At 35.6% G+C, this 18,911-nt stretch overlaps 1 protein-coding gene across 2 annotated transcripts; it reads left to right on the top strand.

Moving 5' to 3' along the window:
• Positions 1 to 1,846: 1,846 nt before the first annotated feature.
• Positions 1,847 to 9,227, top strand: LOC113320654 (protein EMB-1-like). Of its 2 annotated transcripts, XM_026568551.1 has the most exons (3): positions 1,847 to 1,865; positions 8,744 to 8,842; positions 8,928 to 9,227. In XM_026568551.1, exons 1-3 carry the CDS (start codon positions 1,847 to 1,849, stop codon positions 9,098 to 9,100), a joined length of 291 nt encoding a protein of 96 aa, XP_026424336.1. In that variant the 3' UTR covers positions 9,101 to 9,227. The 2 variants fall into 2 exon arrangements, with proteins under 2 accessions (XP_026424336.1, XP_026424335.1); XM_026568550.1 differs by lacking the exon at positions 1,847 to 1,865 and having other exon boundaries at positions 8,707 to 8,842.
• Positions 9,228 to 18,911: the final 9,684 nt, after the last annotated feature.

Here is an 18,911-nt window from a genome sequence, read left to right on the forward strand (position 1 = left end):
GGTTTTTAACTTTTTCTTGATATTGTTAAAACTGGTTTTCAACCTTTCTCTGGTAAAGGTTGAAGTGTGTTGTTATTCTTTTGTTTGTGCATAAGGATGAAAACGGGGTGATATTTTGATATCAATTCTCCCTGGACGAAGATGCTATCAAATTGGAGAAGTGGATGCGAAATCTGAGGTAACAACCTTGTTAGTTAATTGTTTTCCTGTTTAAGAAAAGCCTGAGTTTATATTATATATATTTGTTGCTTTTGCTTAACAAAATTTCGGTTCAATTGATATTTATTCCATGATGTGTGTGTGGATGTGTGTTTCAATTGGTTCCGGTTAAGAAAAACCATTGTTATCTTTCTTTTGTAAGGTACCAATTGTTTAGGCTTACAAAATTACGGTGCATGCTTTTAATGTCTATGTTGATTCAATTGCTTCCGGTTGAGGTGAATAATTATACAAGTTGATTTATTTTGGTTTGTATGAATTATTTACGTCTTAACGAAATAATTTGTATACGGGATGAGTTGTTTAGTCCAGTTCTATTCTGGATAAGAAACCAAGTTAATTTTGATCTTACTTTTTCTTATCAAAGTGAGGTTTTGGTTATTCAAGTCTAATCGAATGCCTAAACAAGGAATGCTAGTTAACTAACCTAGTACTTGTCTTGTTTAAAATTGAAAGGTATAAGTTTATGGATAATTAGAACCTGATGAAAAAAATGGAGTTTATCTTTATTTTGGTCTCATCGAATTAAGCGGTTGTTTCTTTGAACAATTGGTTTAGCAAAGGGACTAACGTGCTTAGTCGTTTTTGGTTTGCTAAACTAAATTGAAAAAATTGTTTCGGACAATTGTTTCCTTGGTAACATATCAAAATAAAACTACTTGTAGTTTCGGTTTTGATATTGGTTATCAGAACGTGATGTGTGGAACCCTCGTGCCTCACTTTACAGGTTTGCAAGTCTATTATGAGATTTGTAAGATTCTTTTCGTGTTGTCCTTTATTTTTTCGTTTCTTTGTCATTTTTCTTTGTCATTTCGTTTCTCTGGCATTGATTTTATATTGATTGGCATCGCTAGGAAAAAGAACATTGGTACTTGTATATTTTATCTAACGAAAGAGTGAAAGCACAGACTAAGGGGGAGTAACATGTCATATAGATTGGTATAACAAAGACGTGCGGATTGAATATCTACCTATATTCCTTGGGGGGAGTATTAGCTTTGTTATTATAATGTCAACAGCGGCATTTTCAAGGATTGAATGTAAGCATTTTTACTATGTTGTTGAATCGTGAATCAAGCGGATTGTAATGAATTCTTGTAATTTGTTTATCCATATGATGTAAGAGTTTTGTCAATAAAATTGAAAAAAGGGGAGATTGTTATAGCATTGCTCGGTTGAACCCACCAAGCGTTGGTATGTCAAGTTTGGTTGTCATGTTTTAGTGAACCAAAACTCATGTTAAGAGTCGCTTGATTATGTACTAGAGTCAACTTCGTATAGGTTATCTTGAAAGTATTATGATATGAGACATTACAAGTATTGCGAAGTCTTGAAGATGTGAAGAAGCAAGGAGCTACAACGACAAAAATCATCCTTCCACTTGAGGTTAGTGATATTTGACTTGAATTGTTTCATTCCCTAACGTATCTTTCAAGTCGTGCATATTTAAAACATAAATGCGAAGCATATGTGAACTCTAGATAGACATAGTATTAAGGAATACAATACGAGGTTTATTTCTTAACCATTAAACTTTGTAGATAAGACATCGCCATAATTATTTGAATGATATTGTGATTATGTATGGGCATGATGTGAGGATTTCAACCTAGGGAACAATGTTTACATGTGTTCTAAGGAAGTAAGTTCATAAACTTGTTTGTGGACCAAAAAGGAAATTGCCAGGTGTTATTGGTTTTGTTATTCATTGTATATCTTATGAACAACCAATATGTGTGATAGAGTATAACCGCTCACAACTTGTTGTATTCTTGGTATAACTGTTCACAAAGGCCTGACTTACGTATCGGTATAAATTTTATTAGTAAAACCGATCTTAAGTAATCACCTGTGGTATGATCGGATTTTGTATGTCTGACCAATTAAAAGGAAAGGGAAACCGATCCTTGTAAGGGGTGCAATACATCAAAGGGAACTGATCCTTGTATTGGGTGTAGCAAGGTTTATAGCTGAAAGGGGAACCGATCCTATAGACATGTGCAACATGTTTTTAGGCAAAGGGGAACCGATACTATGGACATGTGCAACACATATAAGTTAGATAACATATATATGAGGGGAACCGATCCTAGTACCTAGTCAACCGAATTTTTGGAAAGCTAGTGTGTATATGCACAATACTCACATGGAGGTAGAACCGAAACTTGTTTTGGTAGAACCGTTAACCCATGATTGTGATTGAATGTTGGTTTGATCAATCACATAGTTTTTGAAAGTAAGATGAACCAATTCTAAACTTGTTTGGAAGTGTGGCAAATCGGTTTCAAGGTTGTAAGTGTGAAAGAGAACTTATAAAGTTAAGATGTCGACAAACTTTGAAAACGTGCTGTGAATGTTTATTTCTTTAATTTTTCAAAGATATTCCTTAGTGGATAAGGGAAGAGAATCCCAGGATCGAAACATAAGTAAGTTAAGAATCTTTTAATTAAGGTTACTAATTTCATTTTGTAGGGAAATTACAGAATTAGTAATGTGCATTTACTAATTAGATTTTCCGAGAGATTTCGATCGTTATTTTTGGACAGAGCATTTCCAGGAACTATGAAAACCGAATCTGTGCTTTTATGAATATCTTGAGAATATTTTCGGCTTTGGAAATTCCTTGGTGTCCAAAATTCCTTGTCTATAAATACTCGAAGTTTGCCTTTCTAGCAAACTAATCCTTCATAACAACATATTTACTCTTTTGTTGTTGTTACTGGTGTAGCCGCCTATTCTGAGAGGAGAGTAATCTAATTAGGCGAAATCTCTTACGACCGCTCAGTTTAAAGTCTTCTTTGGGATTGAGAATCTCTAGCGCAACCCGTTGGTGGGAAAATAGATAATTGCGGTTTATCTTTTGTTTTCGACTGATTTGATTGACTAACGGTGGTTGAAATATGATTGCACCTAGTTTGTTTATTCTTGAGAATTTTCTCTTCTGATATAGATTCACTCAAACTAGTTCAGAGTTTCGACAGGGATCTTTAGACTGTTGTTAGTTCCAAAGACGATCTTGTGATAATCCATTGTTATCAGACTCCGTTCTGTGCGTGATTGATCACAAGAGATTCAAGTGATTTTATGCAGGTTTTTATTGAAGATTTAAGAAGATTTGAAGACAAAGAAGATATTGAAGATCTGACTTGGGTTTTATAATCTTTGGTGTGCACAATACTTGTTTAGGTAAAGGAGGATCTAATTAATAATCTGTTTATCCTTGTGGTAGATTGGATTGATTAATTGAGTAGATCGGCATCAACACGATTCTTCGAATTAAAGGTGTTGTTGGCTTAATCTTAATATATTACCTTTGGGTGATTGAACATAAGATAGATCTAAGGACCTGACGAAGGAGTTTATGTTGAGATAAACAGAAGATCCTTTGTCCGACTCATATCATTTGGTTGAATAGGGTTGATACCAAATAGATTTTTTGTTCCTTTAGTGTTTGGAATACGAACCAAAAGAATTGTTCCAAGTACGTGACTTAGTTATAAGTTGGATGCGTGGGAATACATAAGGAACTCGGTGAACTATAGGTTTAGTTACTTGGTCTCAACTATACGAAGTTCGTGTAATTTTGTGTAGCGGCTTAATCCTGAGAGTATTCAATTCTGGACTAGGTCTCGGGGTTTTTCTGCATTTGTGGTTTCTCGTTAACAAAATCTTGCTGTGTCATTTACTTTTATATTCCGCATTATAATTATTTTATTATAATTAAAGTAAATTACACAAACGTTAATTCCTATTTACTTGATAAGCAATCCTATTGTGTTTGGTTAAGTCCGAACTTTCGTATCAAGCAAACATACTTCGTTGTTGTATTGTCTCGATCTCGTATCCATAGACGATCACATGAAGTATGAAACGATTAGTTGTATTGTCTCGACTCATTCCATAGACAATCACTTTCGGAGAAAGGACTTATAGGTAGGAAAAGTTTTAGCTTGAGGTATATTTGGGTACCCTCGCCTTTTCGTAGATGATTGAGGAAAGTGGTATGTTTGTTAAAATGGTAATGCTGTTTTGAGATGTAGTTGATGTTCTAGAGATGGAGTTAAGTTTCTGTTGTTATGGTTGAGTCATAGTGGTGTTACCAGAGAGAAGTTAAAGTGTTGATTGTGTTGAATGAGAGATAGATGAATGTGGTGAAGTTGAGCTTGTAGTTGTAGAAAGAGTGAAAGCTTGGATCTGCAATTGCTGGTAATTTGTAATTTGATTTTGAAGTTCATTTAGAAAGAATGAATAGATTGTTATTGAAATAAAATCTGTAATAGAAGTTTAGCTTAGGCTTGTGGCCTATTAGTCATCCTAGTCAGTTGTATGGCTGAGTTAGTTTAGCTGACTCGGTTTTCTGACTGGATTTAATCGGTGTTGACTCACCGAGTTACCTTGTCTAGACCCACATTGACTCAGTTGACCGATTTAGACTTTAGACTTTGACTATTTGACCCTGGACTTTGACCCGACCTTGGACGTTGACTGTCATTTGACCCTTGACCGTTAGTGACTGTTAGTTGACTTTGGTGGACTTCGGCTTAGGGCAGTTTTCTTAATTAGATGTTTTGGACCTCTTGTGATTCGAATTAGCATTTGATTCCTTCTACAAAGTTGTAGATATTCATAAGACTTAGTTATTGGACTTTAGAATCAACCTAATTGAATTAGTAAACCTTTAGAAGTGCAAGAGACGGATAATGAAGATGTGTGGAATAATAAATGGGCCTAGAACCATTAGATAAAGCTATATGATTCTTGTATGATATTTGTATGAGCCATTTTGGTTAGATTCTTAGAGTTCTTGTGTGATTAACAGTTGGTCTATTAATAATGACCAATTCAAAGGATGATCCAGTGGATCGTGGATCTCGAGGTAGGCGTGGCTTGTCATCAAAAGAGGTGGGAATACAATTAACTCTTTTGTAACCATTGTTGTTTCTTTTACAAAAGTTTCTGCTTAACAAACTCATGCATTGTCTAGTTGTGTGTTCCATGCTTTGTTTAAATTGCATTATGATAATTCTGTTAATCTTTCCATGGTTTGGAAAGGACTTGTAATGTTCGGTTGTCATATGAAATGTTATGGGAAATACGAATTTCCACTTTCAGTTTCAGAGACAAGTGGTATATAGGATACGCTCCTTCACATTTATATCTACATGAATTCAGCTTTTACGCTTACTACGGGTCATCATGGTTTTGGTGATATCAATAGCTATTGAGAGTCGTTAGCACAAATATTATACATTGTTTGACGAAGTAGTTTTTCCATAAACAAATTTGTTTTGTTTCAGTGACTTAGTCGCTTTTTAATGTTTAGGAAAACATTATTGTTTTCCAAAATCTTGTTATGATTATTTGAAAATTAAATGTTATTCCTACTGGGCACCCCTTTTAGGGATGATGTGCTCACCTATTCCCACTTTCAGTTTCAGAGACAAATCAGAGTTGCGCAGCGAAAGCTTCAAGGGTTGAGTTCGTTAGTTGGTTAACTTCGTATATGTTTATTATGTTGTATGCTCTATCTGTAACCATATGACTATTATATATGTATCATTTGAGAGGATTTCTTGTATACATATATTTTAGAGCGGGGTTAGTTTTTAGGTTAAGTTTTGAAGCAGATTTTTTAATTGAATGCTTAAGTTTATGATTTAGATTGTTAGTGTCTCTTTAGTTTAATTAATATCTTGGATTAGTCAGCTGCTAGCTTTGGGGGTGCTACAAACTGATGATTCATTTCTTTGATGCCTTTCTCTATCTTCATTTCAGCACTGTGATGACATAAGTAAGCAGGGTCTACAACTTTTACATCACTAGTTATTTGAAGTTAGACAGATTCTTACGATGTTAATTAGGTACTTCTTCAATAAATCTTTTATGGATTTTATGCTTAGAGTTCTGTTGTATCTTCTTCAAGTGTTCCAGAATAATCTTTCTCATCTTGAAACGAGTTTTCTCAAATGAGACTGAGCTTACTGTAACTATATTGGCAAACCGCAGCAAACCCGTGCAACTCATATACTTAATTATGGACCTTAGATGATTTTTAACATCTTGAAGTATATCGATGTTGTCCAAAAGAAATAGAAAGCGATGAACCACATGACCCTTTTCCTTCAAAACTTGGTAAGTCATTACATTTTTCGACCGATGCCTTCATATTCTCGTATGAAACCTGATGGAAAAGTAAATACCAAACTATCAGAAAAAAAGAATAGGAAAAGAGTCTAGTTAAGACCAAGCTATCAGAATAAAAAGAGGAGAAAAGTCTATTTAAACAATACAAATGTCAAGTGCAATCTTTGCAAATTTCAATAATACCAATTCAAACTAAACTTACAAATGCAGGACAACTTGAATATAACGAAGTGCATTTTGCACGATAAACAATACAAATGTCAAGTGCAATCTTTGCAAGTTTCAAGAATACTATTTCAAATTTAAAGAAGAAGACGTACATGATTTGTGTATGCATCATATATCATAATAAGTGATAGAACAGTAACCTAACAAACATCAAATACGCGGACTTACATATCATCCAATGGCGGAGCAGAAGTACTTCCATCCGGAAGTCCCAATAACCACCTGCAAAACATATTTTAGACATCAGATTCCTAATTTCTAGATTAATTAGGACATGAGGTTAATGACAATAGTAATTCCAATTGAACTCTGAATTGTTGCTATCCCGTGGCCTGATTTTCACCATGCGTTGGCGCTCTTCATTCCTAATAAAATCCCATCCAATCAAGACCGGTCCCATAGGGTAATCTGGGAAAGGCCTACTAGGAGGCAGCAAGGTCTAAGGGCGGCAAAAGCCCAGTTTGATATAGGATAGAACCATGTTTTTGGGCATACCAAAAACTTTCAAGGCATACTCCACTATTTGAAAAGGGATGTTAAATAACAAAATGAGATAGCCCCTTAACCAAATTTTTTTATAATGATAAATCTGTCCTTTATATATTAGTGTTAATAATTTGGATTAGTGATTAAAAATTTTGTTTAGTGGTTAAATTAATTTTTTCAGAATTATAAGGTTGTTTAGATGAAAAAATTTTGTGGAAAAAAAATCAAAGTTTTGGTTAAGAAGGAGAGAAAGAGAAGGAGAAAGTTTGGATTTTTGCTTCATGGTTCGGCTTATCAGGATCAGGTTCGGCTGACATCTATGAGCCGAATCAACCAAATGATGAACGGTTCGGCTCATTCTTTGGTTACAACATGCGCCGAACCTATATTTTCCACTTTCAACATGAACGGTTCGGCTCATTGAATCTGTTTACAGCATGCGCCGAACCTATAATTTTCAATTCTAACCCTTTTGCTAGACAGTAGTTCGGCTAATATGAAAGTTTCATAGTAAGCCGAACTACATCCTGAATAGCCCGGAATAAAAATTATTACAGGTTCGGCTTATATATTCAAAATAGTATAAGCCGAACATGAATTTGTAAATGTTTGGGTTAAAGTAATGTTATTGGTTTGGCATATATTGATAACTTCATATAAGCCGAAACACCCTAATGTTCAAGGGTATCTAGGTAATTTAAAGGATTTAAGGGTATCTAGGTAATTTAACATCCAGAGGGTACCCCTTATCAGGTCACTCTAGTTAGGACTAGTGTTTGAGTATGCCCTAAAATTATTGGGTATAAAAACATGGTTCATAGGATACTCTTAAAAGTAAAAAGTGTTACAAGAACACAAATGTTTTGGACAGAAATTTAATTGGTATAAAAGTTTGTGGACTTATTTGTTAATTTTCTTTAAGTCGTTAATTTCCTCCCAGTTTTCAACAGATAATTTTGTTTTTCTTTTTATCCCATGACAATTTTGATTCTTCAACGTTGGTTGGAAAATATATCTCACTAATTCATGTTTATTTTCCTTTTATTTCTAACACACATATAAATAGATAATATTTGGGATTTACATTAGGTGTGAGATGATGTTGGGTTTTTTGATCGATTCATTTTCCCATAATTAGTTTAAAATTTGTTTAGGGACTTTTGAAAGGGCTTACAGTTAGGTAATTTTGGTGCTTTTTAAAAAGGTTAAACCTTTAAAAGTTTCGAATAAATTTTTTATATATTATTATCATAATGTGTAAAAAAAATATTTGGGACATGATTTTTTTTTTTTCTTCGGGGGTAAAAATTTGTGAGGAACGGCCCTGCATAGAGACCAACAAAACTCTGCTTAAAGACTTAGAAAACAGCTACAAACCCATAAAAACAACCATAAACGTGTTAGGCTAGTATTAGTTGTCATTCCTTCGCTGCACAATCACAAACTTGTCATTCACTTGCTGCACAATCACAAACGTGTCCTGTAAGCAGCTCCTCTGTACTCCACGTTTTACCATTACGTGCCAAAATGTATTAAATACATCCACTTAGCTTAATCACCAACCTACGACAAAACAATACCGCCAAAACCGTAGATACACAGACATAATAATCCAGTGATCACCTTTAAGAAAAAAAAAAAGAAAAGGAAAAGATGTCTTCGGAAGACAGGCAACAGCTTGACAGCAGGGCAAGGGAAGGAGAGACTGTTGTCCCTGGTGGTACCGGAGGAAAGAGTCTCGAAGCTCAGGAACATCTTGCTGAGGGTATCCCTTTTCGTTTCGCCTACATTTATTTAATATATTTGCTTTGCTAGTTTCTTATATGGAAGTGCTCGGTTTTGTGATTTAGGGCGTAGCCGAGGAGGACAAACAAGGAAGGAACAGCTAGGTACTGAAGGGTACCAAGAGATGGGAAGGAAAGGTGGACTCAGCACCATGGATCAGTCTGGTGGCGAACGTGCAGAACAGGAAGGCGTTGATATTGACGAGTCTAAGTACCGTACTCGAAGTCAGACCAACTAGATTCCAAGATGTACACGTCGGTGTGAGAGATCGATTTGTCCTTGTATTTCCCTTTGGTTTTTTAGTGTATGTTGTTCCAGGAACTGTCTAGTTACTTGTATGTCATTAGTTCTAGTTAGCTGGTGGTTAGTCGTATGTTAGCGGTTTTTAAGTTTCCTTGTCCTTGGGATATGTTGTTGGTGTCTTGTGTCTTGTAGTGGAATAATGGTTTAATGAAGCTTATTTTAGCATATGATTTCCCCCCACCATGCAATTAGAGTAAAGCGGTTATCCATGGAGACCGAGGAGGATGCTCCAGCGTAGTTACAAATTTGAACTTGATAAAGTCCTCTTATGATAAATAATGTGAAACAAGCATAATTAAGAATTTTCCAACAGAGAGCTTGATTGCACTCTCCATAAAGTACTAAAATGCAAACAAACAAATTAAAGAAAGCTTCTTTGGAGTGTGTAAACTTTTAAGTTGTAAAATCGGTTCAGTATCTCAGGAGCTTCTACCTCAATACTTGAACACAAACTTCTTCAAGGAGCACTCCTCGGACCATTTCAAGCTAGAGTACAAAATGGACGGAGACTTAGCAATATCTGACGAACTATAACCCAGTTTATTTACTAAGGTAATCCATCTTACGCATTATCGTCTCCGCTGAGTGCAGCATGCACATAGGGTGCATCAGAAATGCACTTTGAATTTGGTCATCTGATCAACCCCATATCTTATAAGCATTCACTTTGGTTTCCCAAGTGGATTTTGACATTAGCGACTGTTGGAAAAACGATTAATAAAAATATTTTTTAAAGATATTAATTTAGTGTTTATTTTATGAATGAAAAAATGATGAGTCCCACATAGTGGAGTTTCCACTTTTTAATTGTTTTTAAGAGGCTGTATAAGATTTTTAGTCCCACATAGGGGAGTAACTCTTCTTAAGTTGTATTTGTCAATTATATAAACAAATTCACTATTTTTGTAAAAAGGTATGATAAAGGGGTTGCTCTATATTTTAGAGAGACCCCTAAGAGAAAACATGGGGAAAAGGGTTTCTCTATATTTTAGAGAGACCCCCAAAGGAAAATATTTTGTATTGTTTTAGCATTTGCAATTTTCCTTAATGTTTTTTCGGAGTTGCCAAGCTCAAGTTGAGAATCTACTACATAAAATAAACACTTTGTTTTCCAAAGTTTTGCCCTGTTGCTGTTGCGGAGATATGGGGAGCTTGTTCGTTTCGTTAAAGCAATCACTTTCATTATAAAGGAGCTAAGTATCAATAACTTTTGCTTATTTGATTTTTCTTTATTTTTGATTATTGCACCCAACAATCTTAAGACATTAGTATTTGTAATAATCGAAAACGATTGATTGTTTGTGAATCATGGATGTTAATTGTGGAGTGAAAAACTAAAAACGTTTTTTGGTCAGCTGTAGAGTTTCCAGTATATCTCTTAACCTAGAAGTAATGTCGGAGATCCCTTTTGACCAAATGTAGTATACATCTTGATAGTTACCCACGTAAAATTTCGGAATTTTTGGAGTTGTAAAAGTATTTTTTTGATATTTTACAAAACAGAGAAACGTTTCTGAAAAATTCTGACGAGCAGAAATTTGTTATTGACAAAATTATTATTTTTGGGGTAACCATGAGTTTTTTGAAATGGTGTTTCAAATGAAGTTTGTAAATTTAGATGTTATCTTCAAAACTCATATTTTGCTTTCCGGTTCGGAATTGTGGTTTGTGAATAAAGGTGTCATCTGCAAGGGACATGGCTAATAGGCGCATGTGGCTGAACACAAGTCTTCCAAAATTGACAAAGGCGACAACATCAAACAGTTCTAAGCGTAGTCTTCAGAAGAAAGGTATGTTTCGTAAAACTGAATCCAGCATTACTTTAATTAAAGATGATTGTTATGTTTGTAAAATTCCTGGCCACGCGGCAGTAAATTGTAGACAACATAAAAACCTTAATCAGTAGAAAGTTAATGTTAATTTAGTTGAAACAAACTAGAACGAGTTTAGTGGCATAATGTCGGAAGTTATTCTAATAACCAATGTGAGAGACCGGTAGGTGGACTCTGGAGCCACCAAGAATGTTTGTTGAAACAGAGACATGTTCACCTCCTATCATAGGATAGGGGATGTCGAGAAACTCTTATTGAGTAACTCATCTGCAATAGAGGTTGCATATAAGGAAAAGGTCGAGCAGAAGCTCATATCTGTAATATTCTCACATTGAATGAAGCTTTCATGTTCCGAGCATATGCGAAAAACTTGTATCTTGTTCTGTTGTAGATGGAAAAAGATTTAAGATCTTAATTGAATCTGGAAAACTTGTTGTAACTAGGCAGTGATTTTTTAGGCAAGAGTTATAGGACTTTGGGTCTATATAAGCTTAACGGAAAAACTGATGATGTGAACATAGTTGATTCTTGTGCTTTCTTTGTGTGATTGATTGTTTTACGTGGTAGACTTGGAACCGTAAACTTATAAGTCAATGCTTAACTGACTAGCATAGGCTGCGTACCCAAATTTAGTTTGGATTTTGAACACAAAAGTGAAATCTGTGAAGAATCAAAATATGCTATAAAACATTTTAGCACAAATGTTAAGAGTAATTCTAAGCCTTTAAAATTAATTCAGTTAGGCCTAGTTGACATGAGTTCAACCGAAAACCACTGTGGTAAAAGATGGTTTATAACTTCCGTAGATGATTGTACGAGGTACTATCTTGTATACTTGCTTAGGGATAAGGATGACGCCTTAGAAGCCTTAAGATGTATAAACTTGAAGTTGGAAACCAATTAGAAGCCTTGAACATAACAACCGTATCCTTAAGGAGATGATAATTTCCATGTTGATTAGTTCAGGATTACCTGCAGCCTTGTGGGGGGAGGCAGTCCTCTTAACTAGTATATCATGAATAAAGTACCCTTTTAAGGATCGATGAAACTCCATATGGTTTATGGAAAGTTAGATGACCTTCTTATGAATGCGTCAAAGTGTGGGGGTGTTTGACTAAGATTGTAATTCCTCTTCCTAAAAGAACTAGATTGAAACCAAAAATGTTTATTGTGTTTTCGTATAGGGTATGCTGAATATACTTCTACAAATAGATTTTTGGTTGTTGATGAGTGCTAAAAAGTGCATATTTCTATATATTTTTCTTGGCATTTAACTCATCTTTTGTGCATTAATTCTACATTTTATCCCATATTCTGTATTTTCTTTGTTTTCAAGAATAAATATTTTTATTAATTAATTTTGCATTTTTAGGTAATAAATAAAGTTTGGATGAATAGCGGAGCGGAAAAGAGCAGAAAAACGGTGAAAAGTCGGGAGGAATTACACAAGGAAGCCGCGGAGAATATTGTGCGCAAGACCAAAAGGCTAGAAATGGGCTTAACAATGAAGAATTGTTCTTAAAGAAGATATGGGCTTGGCATACCCAAGGTCCAAAACCCTTACCCAAACCCATTTCCAATATCCATACCCGCCTCCATCTTCAGCCGTCAGATTGGATCATCTCAGCATCCTACGGTCGCTTCATCATAGTTCATCAAAATCTGAAGTTCCTGTCTAACACCACAACACCTAATTCTAATCTCAACCGTCATTTTTAATGTATTCATCATCCAACGGTCGGTCAAAGCTTGTTCTCATCTTGCCGTCCGATTCATTTCATCATCTCATCATCCTACGGCTGATCTTCACAAATCATCAAAGTGGATGATCCCGACTAACACCATAGCACCTAACACACCTATACCCCAGTCGAACCAAACACTCCCTACTCCATTTTCCATCGACTTCTTTTTCTCTTTCTCCCTCACCCTCTGCAGAGAACAACTCCGCCATCACCATCACCTTCTGCCATCGCCATCATCCCTACCAGCCACTACAACCACCCTACATCAAATACAACCAAAACCCATCCTTCCCCCATCATCCTATGCTACCTATTTCACTGATTTCACACTCCCTCTCTCTGTTAGGGTTTTGAAATCGATGAACTAGGTTGATAGGCAGAGGAAGCTCGAGCTGGAGCGTAGCAGCATGGAAGACATGAAGAGGAGCAGGAAGAAGAGCAGCAGGAGTATGGGTGAGAATTGTCATGTCAATTTCTTTAATTTCAAAACCCTAATTCACTGTTTTGGGAATTTGGGGGAAAGTGTAACCCTAATTCGAATTGTATAAATAGGAGCTGTGAGGGTGTTGTTGAGAGTATGCCTGGGCTAGCCAGAGCTTCACCCAAGGGGCCTGTAATAGCCAGTGCTTCCAAGTTGTTTTCAGTTCATGTTTTGAAGTCAATATAATTTCAATTTCAAATGTTAATTATGTTTATCATGTTCTAATTTCATGTGCTAGGGTTTAGATGAAACTCTTGATTGTATGTTAAGATAGTTAGTAATCCTGTCACTGTTCTTGTAGTGCTGAAACTAAGTAGGATTGATAATTAGCTAGTTGAGTGAATGCATCTGTGATCAGCTGTGCTGTAAGAAGACAGCTGATTCTAGGGGTGTAAGAGTGAGAGTAGCTAAGGATTCAGTCCATTTGAAGGGCTATGCTTAATTGAAGTAGGGAAGTTAGTAAACTTAGTGATCAAATGCACCTGTGATTGAGTGTGATGTAAGAAGACACTCAATGTTAGGGGTGAACTAGAGAACTTAGGGGATTAACCTTCCACTAATGCGGATTGCTAGATGACTGGTTGAGCAAACAAGCCTGTGATCAGCTGTACTGTGAGAAGACAGTTGATGCTAGGGGTAAGTTAGTAAGATTAGTTAAGTAAATCATCCACAATCTTCCCTGAGATGAAACAAGAACATGATTGATTAGGATCTGCCTTAGTTTAGGATCAAGAAGTAGATTCAAAGACCCTAGTACCTTCATTCTATACTTCACTGCCTTTGGCTCATTGCCATTGTAACTGTCACTGCCACTGTCACTTACTGTCACTGCTTAGCTTAGGAAACTTCAACTACACACACAAGTACCTGTGGATTCGACCCGTTCTTGCACAAACTACAACCGACACCGTGCACTTGCGGTTTAACAAGTAGGCTTTCTTTTACTCTTATTTTCTACATCTTTAAGATCCTACCAAGTTTTTGGCGTCGTTGCCGGGGACTTGGCTGCTGTGTGGTTGAAGCTTTGTGTATTTTGCTTTTCTGTTTTCTGTTACAGCTGTGTAGCTTGTTTTTTTTCTTTTTTTTGTTGTTCATCATAGCATTGTTGTTCATCTTGCATAACCTTCTGCCATTTGCATCTGTCATCCTGCATCTCATACCATAACTGCATCTTGTTGTTCATAACATAACTGCATCTTGCATTCTTAGCTGCATAGTCTTGTAGTTTGCATACCATAACTGCATCTTGCATTCTTAACTGCATCTTGACTGATTCATACCATATCTGCATCTTAAACCTACTATTAATTTCCTGTTCATACATCTCAGTTCATAACTTACCTTGCACTTAGTTCATCTAGCATAACTTGTTGTGCACTGCCTTGTAGCTAGTTCTCACTTGCTGCTTTCACTAGCTGAGTCTTCCCTAGCTGCTGTGGGCACCACTGCTGTTAACTTGCTGGTGCTTCTGGAAGTTAACTGCATGTTCTCTGCATATTGTTCTTTGCATACTGTACTGCATTCTTGACTGCATTAGCATCTCTGCATTTTGTTTTGCTGCATCACCTGCATCATTGTCCTGTACAAGTTTGTGGTGTTGCTGTGACTCTGGTGCTGACTGATTGTGCTGTGAAGTCCAAAAACTCACCTGTGAAACTGCTGCCTGTTGTGCTCCTGTGTTGTGGAGTTGCTGAACTGTGGAGCTGTTGCTGAGCCTGGTGCTGTTGGAGTAGAAGTTGTGACCCAACTGGGCCTCTGTTAAGGAGTTGAAGAAGGATGATCCAAAGCCCAACTGGGCTTTTGCAACCAAACTGAACAGCTGGGCTGTGCTTAAGCAAGTAAGCCTAAACCCAAACCCAAATTTTTTGGGCTTGTAATTTTTTGTGGGTTTGTATTGTTATTCTATTTTGGGCTTGTAATTTTAATTATCTTTTTGGGCATGTAATAATTATTTTAATTTTATTTCTTTTATTTTATTTTTTTATTTTATTTTATTTGGGATTGTAATAATTTTAGTTTTATTTTTATTTTCTTTTTTTTTTGTGGGTTTGTAATAATTAGTTTTATTTTTATTTCTTTCTTTATTTGGGCTTGTAATTTAGTTGTTTGTTAGGCTTGTAGTTTCTTTTAAACTAAAATTTGGGCTTCAAAACCCAACACAAACAAAAAAAAAAAAAAAAAATTATGGGCCTTACTTTTTTGTGATTTGTGTGATTATTTCATAAAACAAAGACATGTCTGGATTTTGGTCTGCCTCTGGGAATAAATCTATTAGAGATGCTTACGGGCAAGATTCACCTTATGAGCCTCCCACAGACCATGATGTCAATAGTTATAGGGATTATAATTATGGACCTTTTCAAGGTCATGAGCCTCAATATGCAAACCCGTATAACTATTCACCCATGTATCAACCTAGCCAACCTAATATGCATGTTTGTACCTTTTGTGGTGGTTTAGGCCACCCTGATGAATATTGCTATGTTTTGCATGAATTTAGGAAATCTAGGGGATACCATGAAAATCCAAATTATGAAATGCCCACAAATTGTGAGGCTGGTAGTCATTGGGACCATAATCAACCTTTCGAAGGTTGCGATCAATATTTTGTAAACCCTAATGACCATGCACACATGTACCATTCACCACAATTTGAACATGAAGAATTTTGTACTCCCATGAATTTAGACTCCACCGTAGAAGCTCTCAGACTCGGTGAGCAAAATTCTGATAGAACTATATCACGCATTCAGGCGAAGTTAGATCAGATTTTGCTTCAACTACAAAAGGAGGAAATTCATGAGGAAATGCATGTTGTCCCTAATGAAGTGTCCAGTCCCATTCATCTAAATGATATTGAATATGAACCTGATTTAGAGGAACATGAATCGACCAAGGACACCACCACTTTTAATGAGGATCAATTACATGTTACCATGATGATGATTATGATGATAATGATATGTTAGAAGAACATGTTTTTGCTGAAAATATTGTGGAACCTTTTGGTTCAATAACATATGGCTTCTCAGCCTCAACCTTCATGAATGTTGTTTCTTCTGATACTCATTGTAATTCATAATTTTGATTCTAATATGGGGCTTGTACAATTCTTCTGTGAAGATGAACATGACATAGGAATAGTTGAATCTTCTGTAGACACTAATTTTATTATGCATAAGGACGAATTTGATGTGTCTGATTCCTTGCCTAAGTCACAAAATGTTATTTCTTCCGGTGATGATTTGAGTACTTCGAACAATCATGATACTGATTTAGGTCTTGATGTTTTGTTCGATGAATGTGAGCATGTTTTACCTGTTTCTGATTTAGGGAAAGTATGTGTTGGTACTATTGATCGTACCCATGAAAATAATTTAGATGTACCCACTTTCTTACCTAAATCTCAAATCGAGATTATTCCACCCAACCTAGATTTGGTTTGCAACAAAAATTTTAAACCAACTTTTCTGAAAATTCCCAATCTAGGATTGGAACTGTGTGCCTCCCAAGTCCTCTTGGACTATTTTGCTTCAAAATATAACACTTTTAAAGAGCCACAGTTGGAATGCATTTCTTTTCCCATCCCGAAAACAATCCATTATGAGTTAGACCTTTTGAATCCTGAACCCCTAAAATTAAAAGATTTTGTGCTTAAAAGTAAACCTGTTGAACAATTTAGGTTTAGGGGTGATTCATTCGGTTTTTCACTCTCACTCCCATTTAAGTCCAATTTTAGTGTTTTGAAACTTTCTATGTGTCAACACTTTGTCTTTTGGGTTGATCCTCAACTCTTTAGACTTTATGTATATAGTGAATTTTTTGTACATGATCCGGTAGGTAGTTTTTAGTTTCTTTTTCTTTATATCTTACTACCCCATGGCTATCGCGGCTGAAATACGTTGGATTCTAACCATGAATAATGGAGTTCGTTTATTTCTTTCGTCAAATCGGGTAATCTCTTTCCTTTCTCTCAAAACTCAACATGTTCTTCTGATTTGTCCAAGTTATGAATATGTTTATCATTAAACATTGAGGACAATGTTTAGTTTAGGTTGGGGGTGAAAAGTAGATACTTTGATAACATGCTATAATCGAAAAATAGAACTCATTCTTTTTGAAAAAAAAAAAGTAAAAATTAAAAAATCATAAAAATGGAGCTCATTTACCTTGAAATGTTGACTCTTGTGCAAATATGTAATTTTTATGAGTCTTAGTCTAGATATTAGGCACCCTGATTCTAGCACAATTCACATAGTGATAAGAAATTTGCACGCGCACGATCTACCAATACATGTATAGCCTCATCCTTGAGGTGTTCTATCGGAAGTTTTAGTTGCCAATCACTTTAGAATACTGAACGAAACTTGACTAGCTTGTTCTTTGGTTGGTTGGGATAGAAGGTGGAGGTTACATTAAGAAAAACAACCATCAAATTTAACTGGGTGCATCAAAAAGGGCTACCTCTTGCAAAGTGTCATGTAATTTTTTTGTTTCTTTTTCCTTATGTATCAAAAGTGTTTCCTTGTTCCAAAAAAAAAAAAAAAGTATATCAAAAAAAAAAAAAAAAAAAAAAAAAAAAAAAAAAAAGAGAAGAAAAAAAAAATAAAAAAAAATCAAGTATTTATTTATTCCATGTTTTGTCATGTTAAAGACAATAGTTCTCTCTTGTTCCAAAAATAAAAGTAGTCAATGTAAATAAGAGTCATGTAAAGAGTCATTTTGTTGTTTCATTGTAATAAGCAAGGAGGGTGTATGCCATTGATGTACAACGCGAGTAATTGTGAAATACCTCCAACTCATTCACAATTCTCGTAAAGTCCGGACAGCTAGCTAGATTTCGACCTTGGTTCTTAGCCTGAGAAACTATCTCTTGGTTATTAGTAGTCATAACATCCGATCTTTCTTTACACATGTGTAGATACACTTTACACTCTTATCACATGTCTTTATTTGTTATCAGTGCTAGGATTGTGCCTTTGATAACTAGATTGACATCTCCATTTTGCTGTGAGCTTCTACTGTCTTGCACATGTCACATTTCATGGAATTTGAGCTTATATTTTGACCTAGAACTTTGTAGGTACGTTCTAAGCAAACCTTCACGAGACTTCACTCGTCCACTAGGGACACTTAGTGGTTTAAAAGGCTTAGTGCATATGCTAAATGCATTCGAGAGACCAGCGACAGTGGTATAGGTAGGATTTCCTTAGTTTTGTTTTACTTGAGGACAAGTAAAATTCAGGTTTGGGGGTATTTGATGAGTGCTAAAAAGTGCATATTTCTATATATTTTTCTTGGCATTTAACTCATCTTTTGTGCATTAATTCTACATTTTATCCCATATTCTGTATTTTCTTTGTTTTCAAGAATAAATATTTTTATTAATTAATTTTGCATTTTTAGGTAATAAATAAAGTTTGGATGAATAGCGGAGCGGAAAAGAGCAGAAAAGCGGTGAAAAGCCGGGAGGAATTACACAAGGAAGCCGCGAAGAATATTGTGCGTAAGACCAAAAGGCTAGAAATGGGCTTAACAATGAAGAATTGTTCTTAAAGAAGATATGGGCTTGGCATACCCAAGGTCCAAAACCCTTACCCAAACCCATTTCCAATATCCATACCCGCCTCCATCTTCAGCCGTCAGATTGGATCATCTCAGCATCCTACGGTCGCTTCATCATAGTTC

This window comes from Papaver somniferum, chromosome 11, assembly GCF_003573695.1.
Source record: "Papaver somniferum cultivar HN1 chromosome 11, ASM357369v1, whole genome shotgun sequence".
NCBI lineage: Eukaryota > Viridiplantae > Streptophyta > Magnoliopsida > Ranunculales > Papaveraceae > Papaver > Papaver somniferum.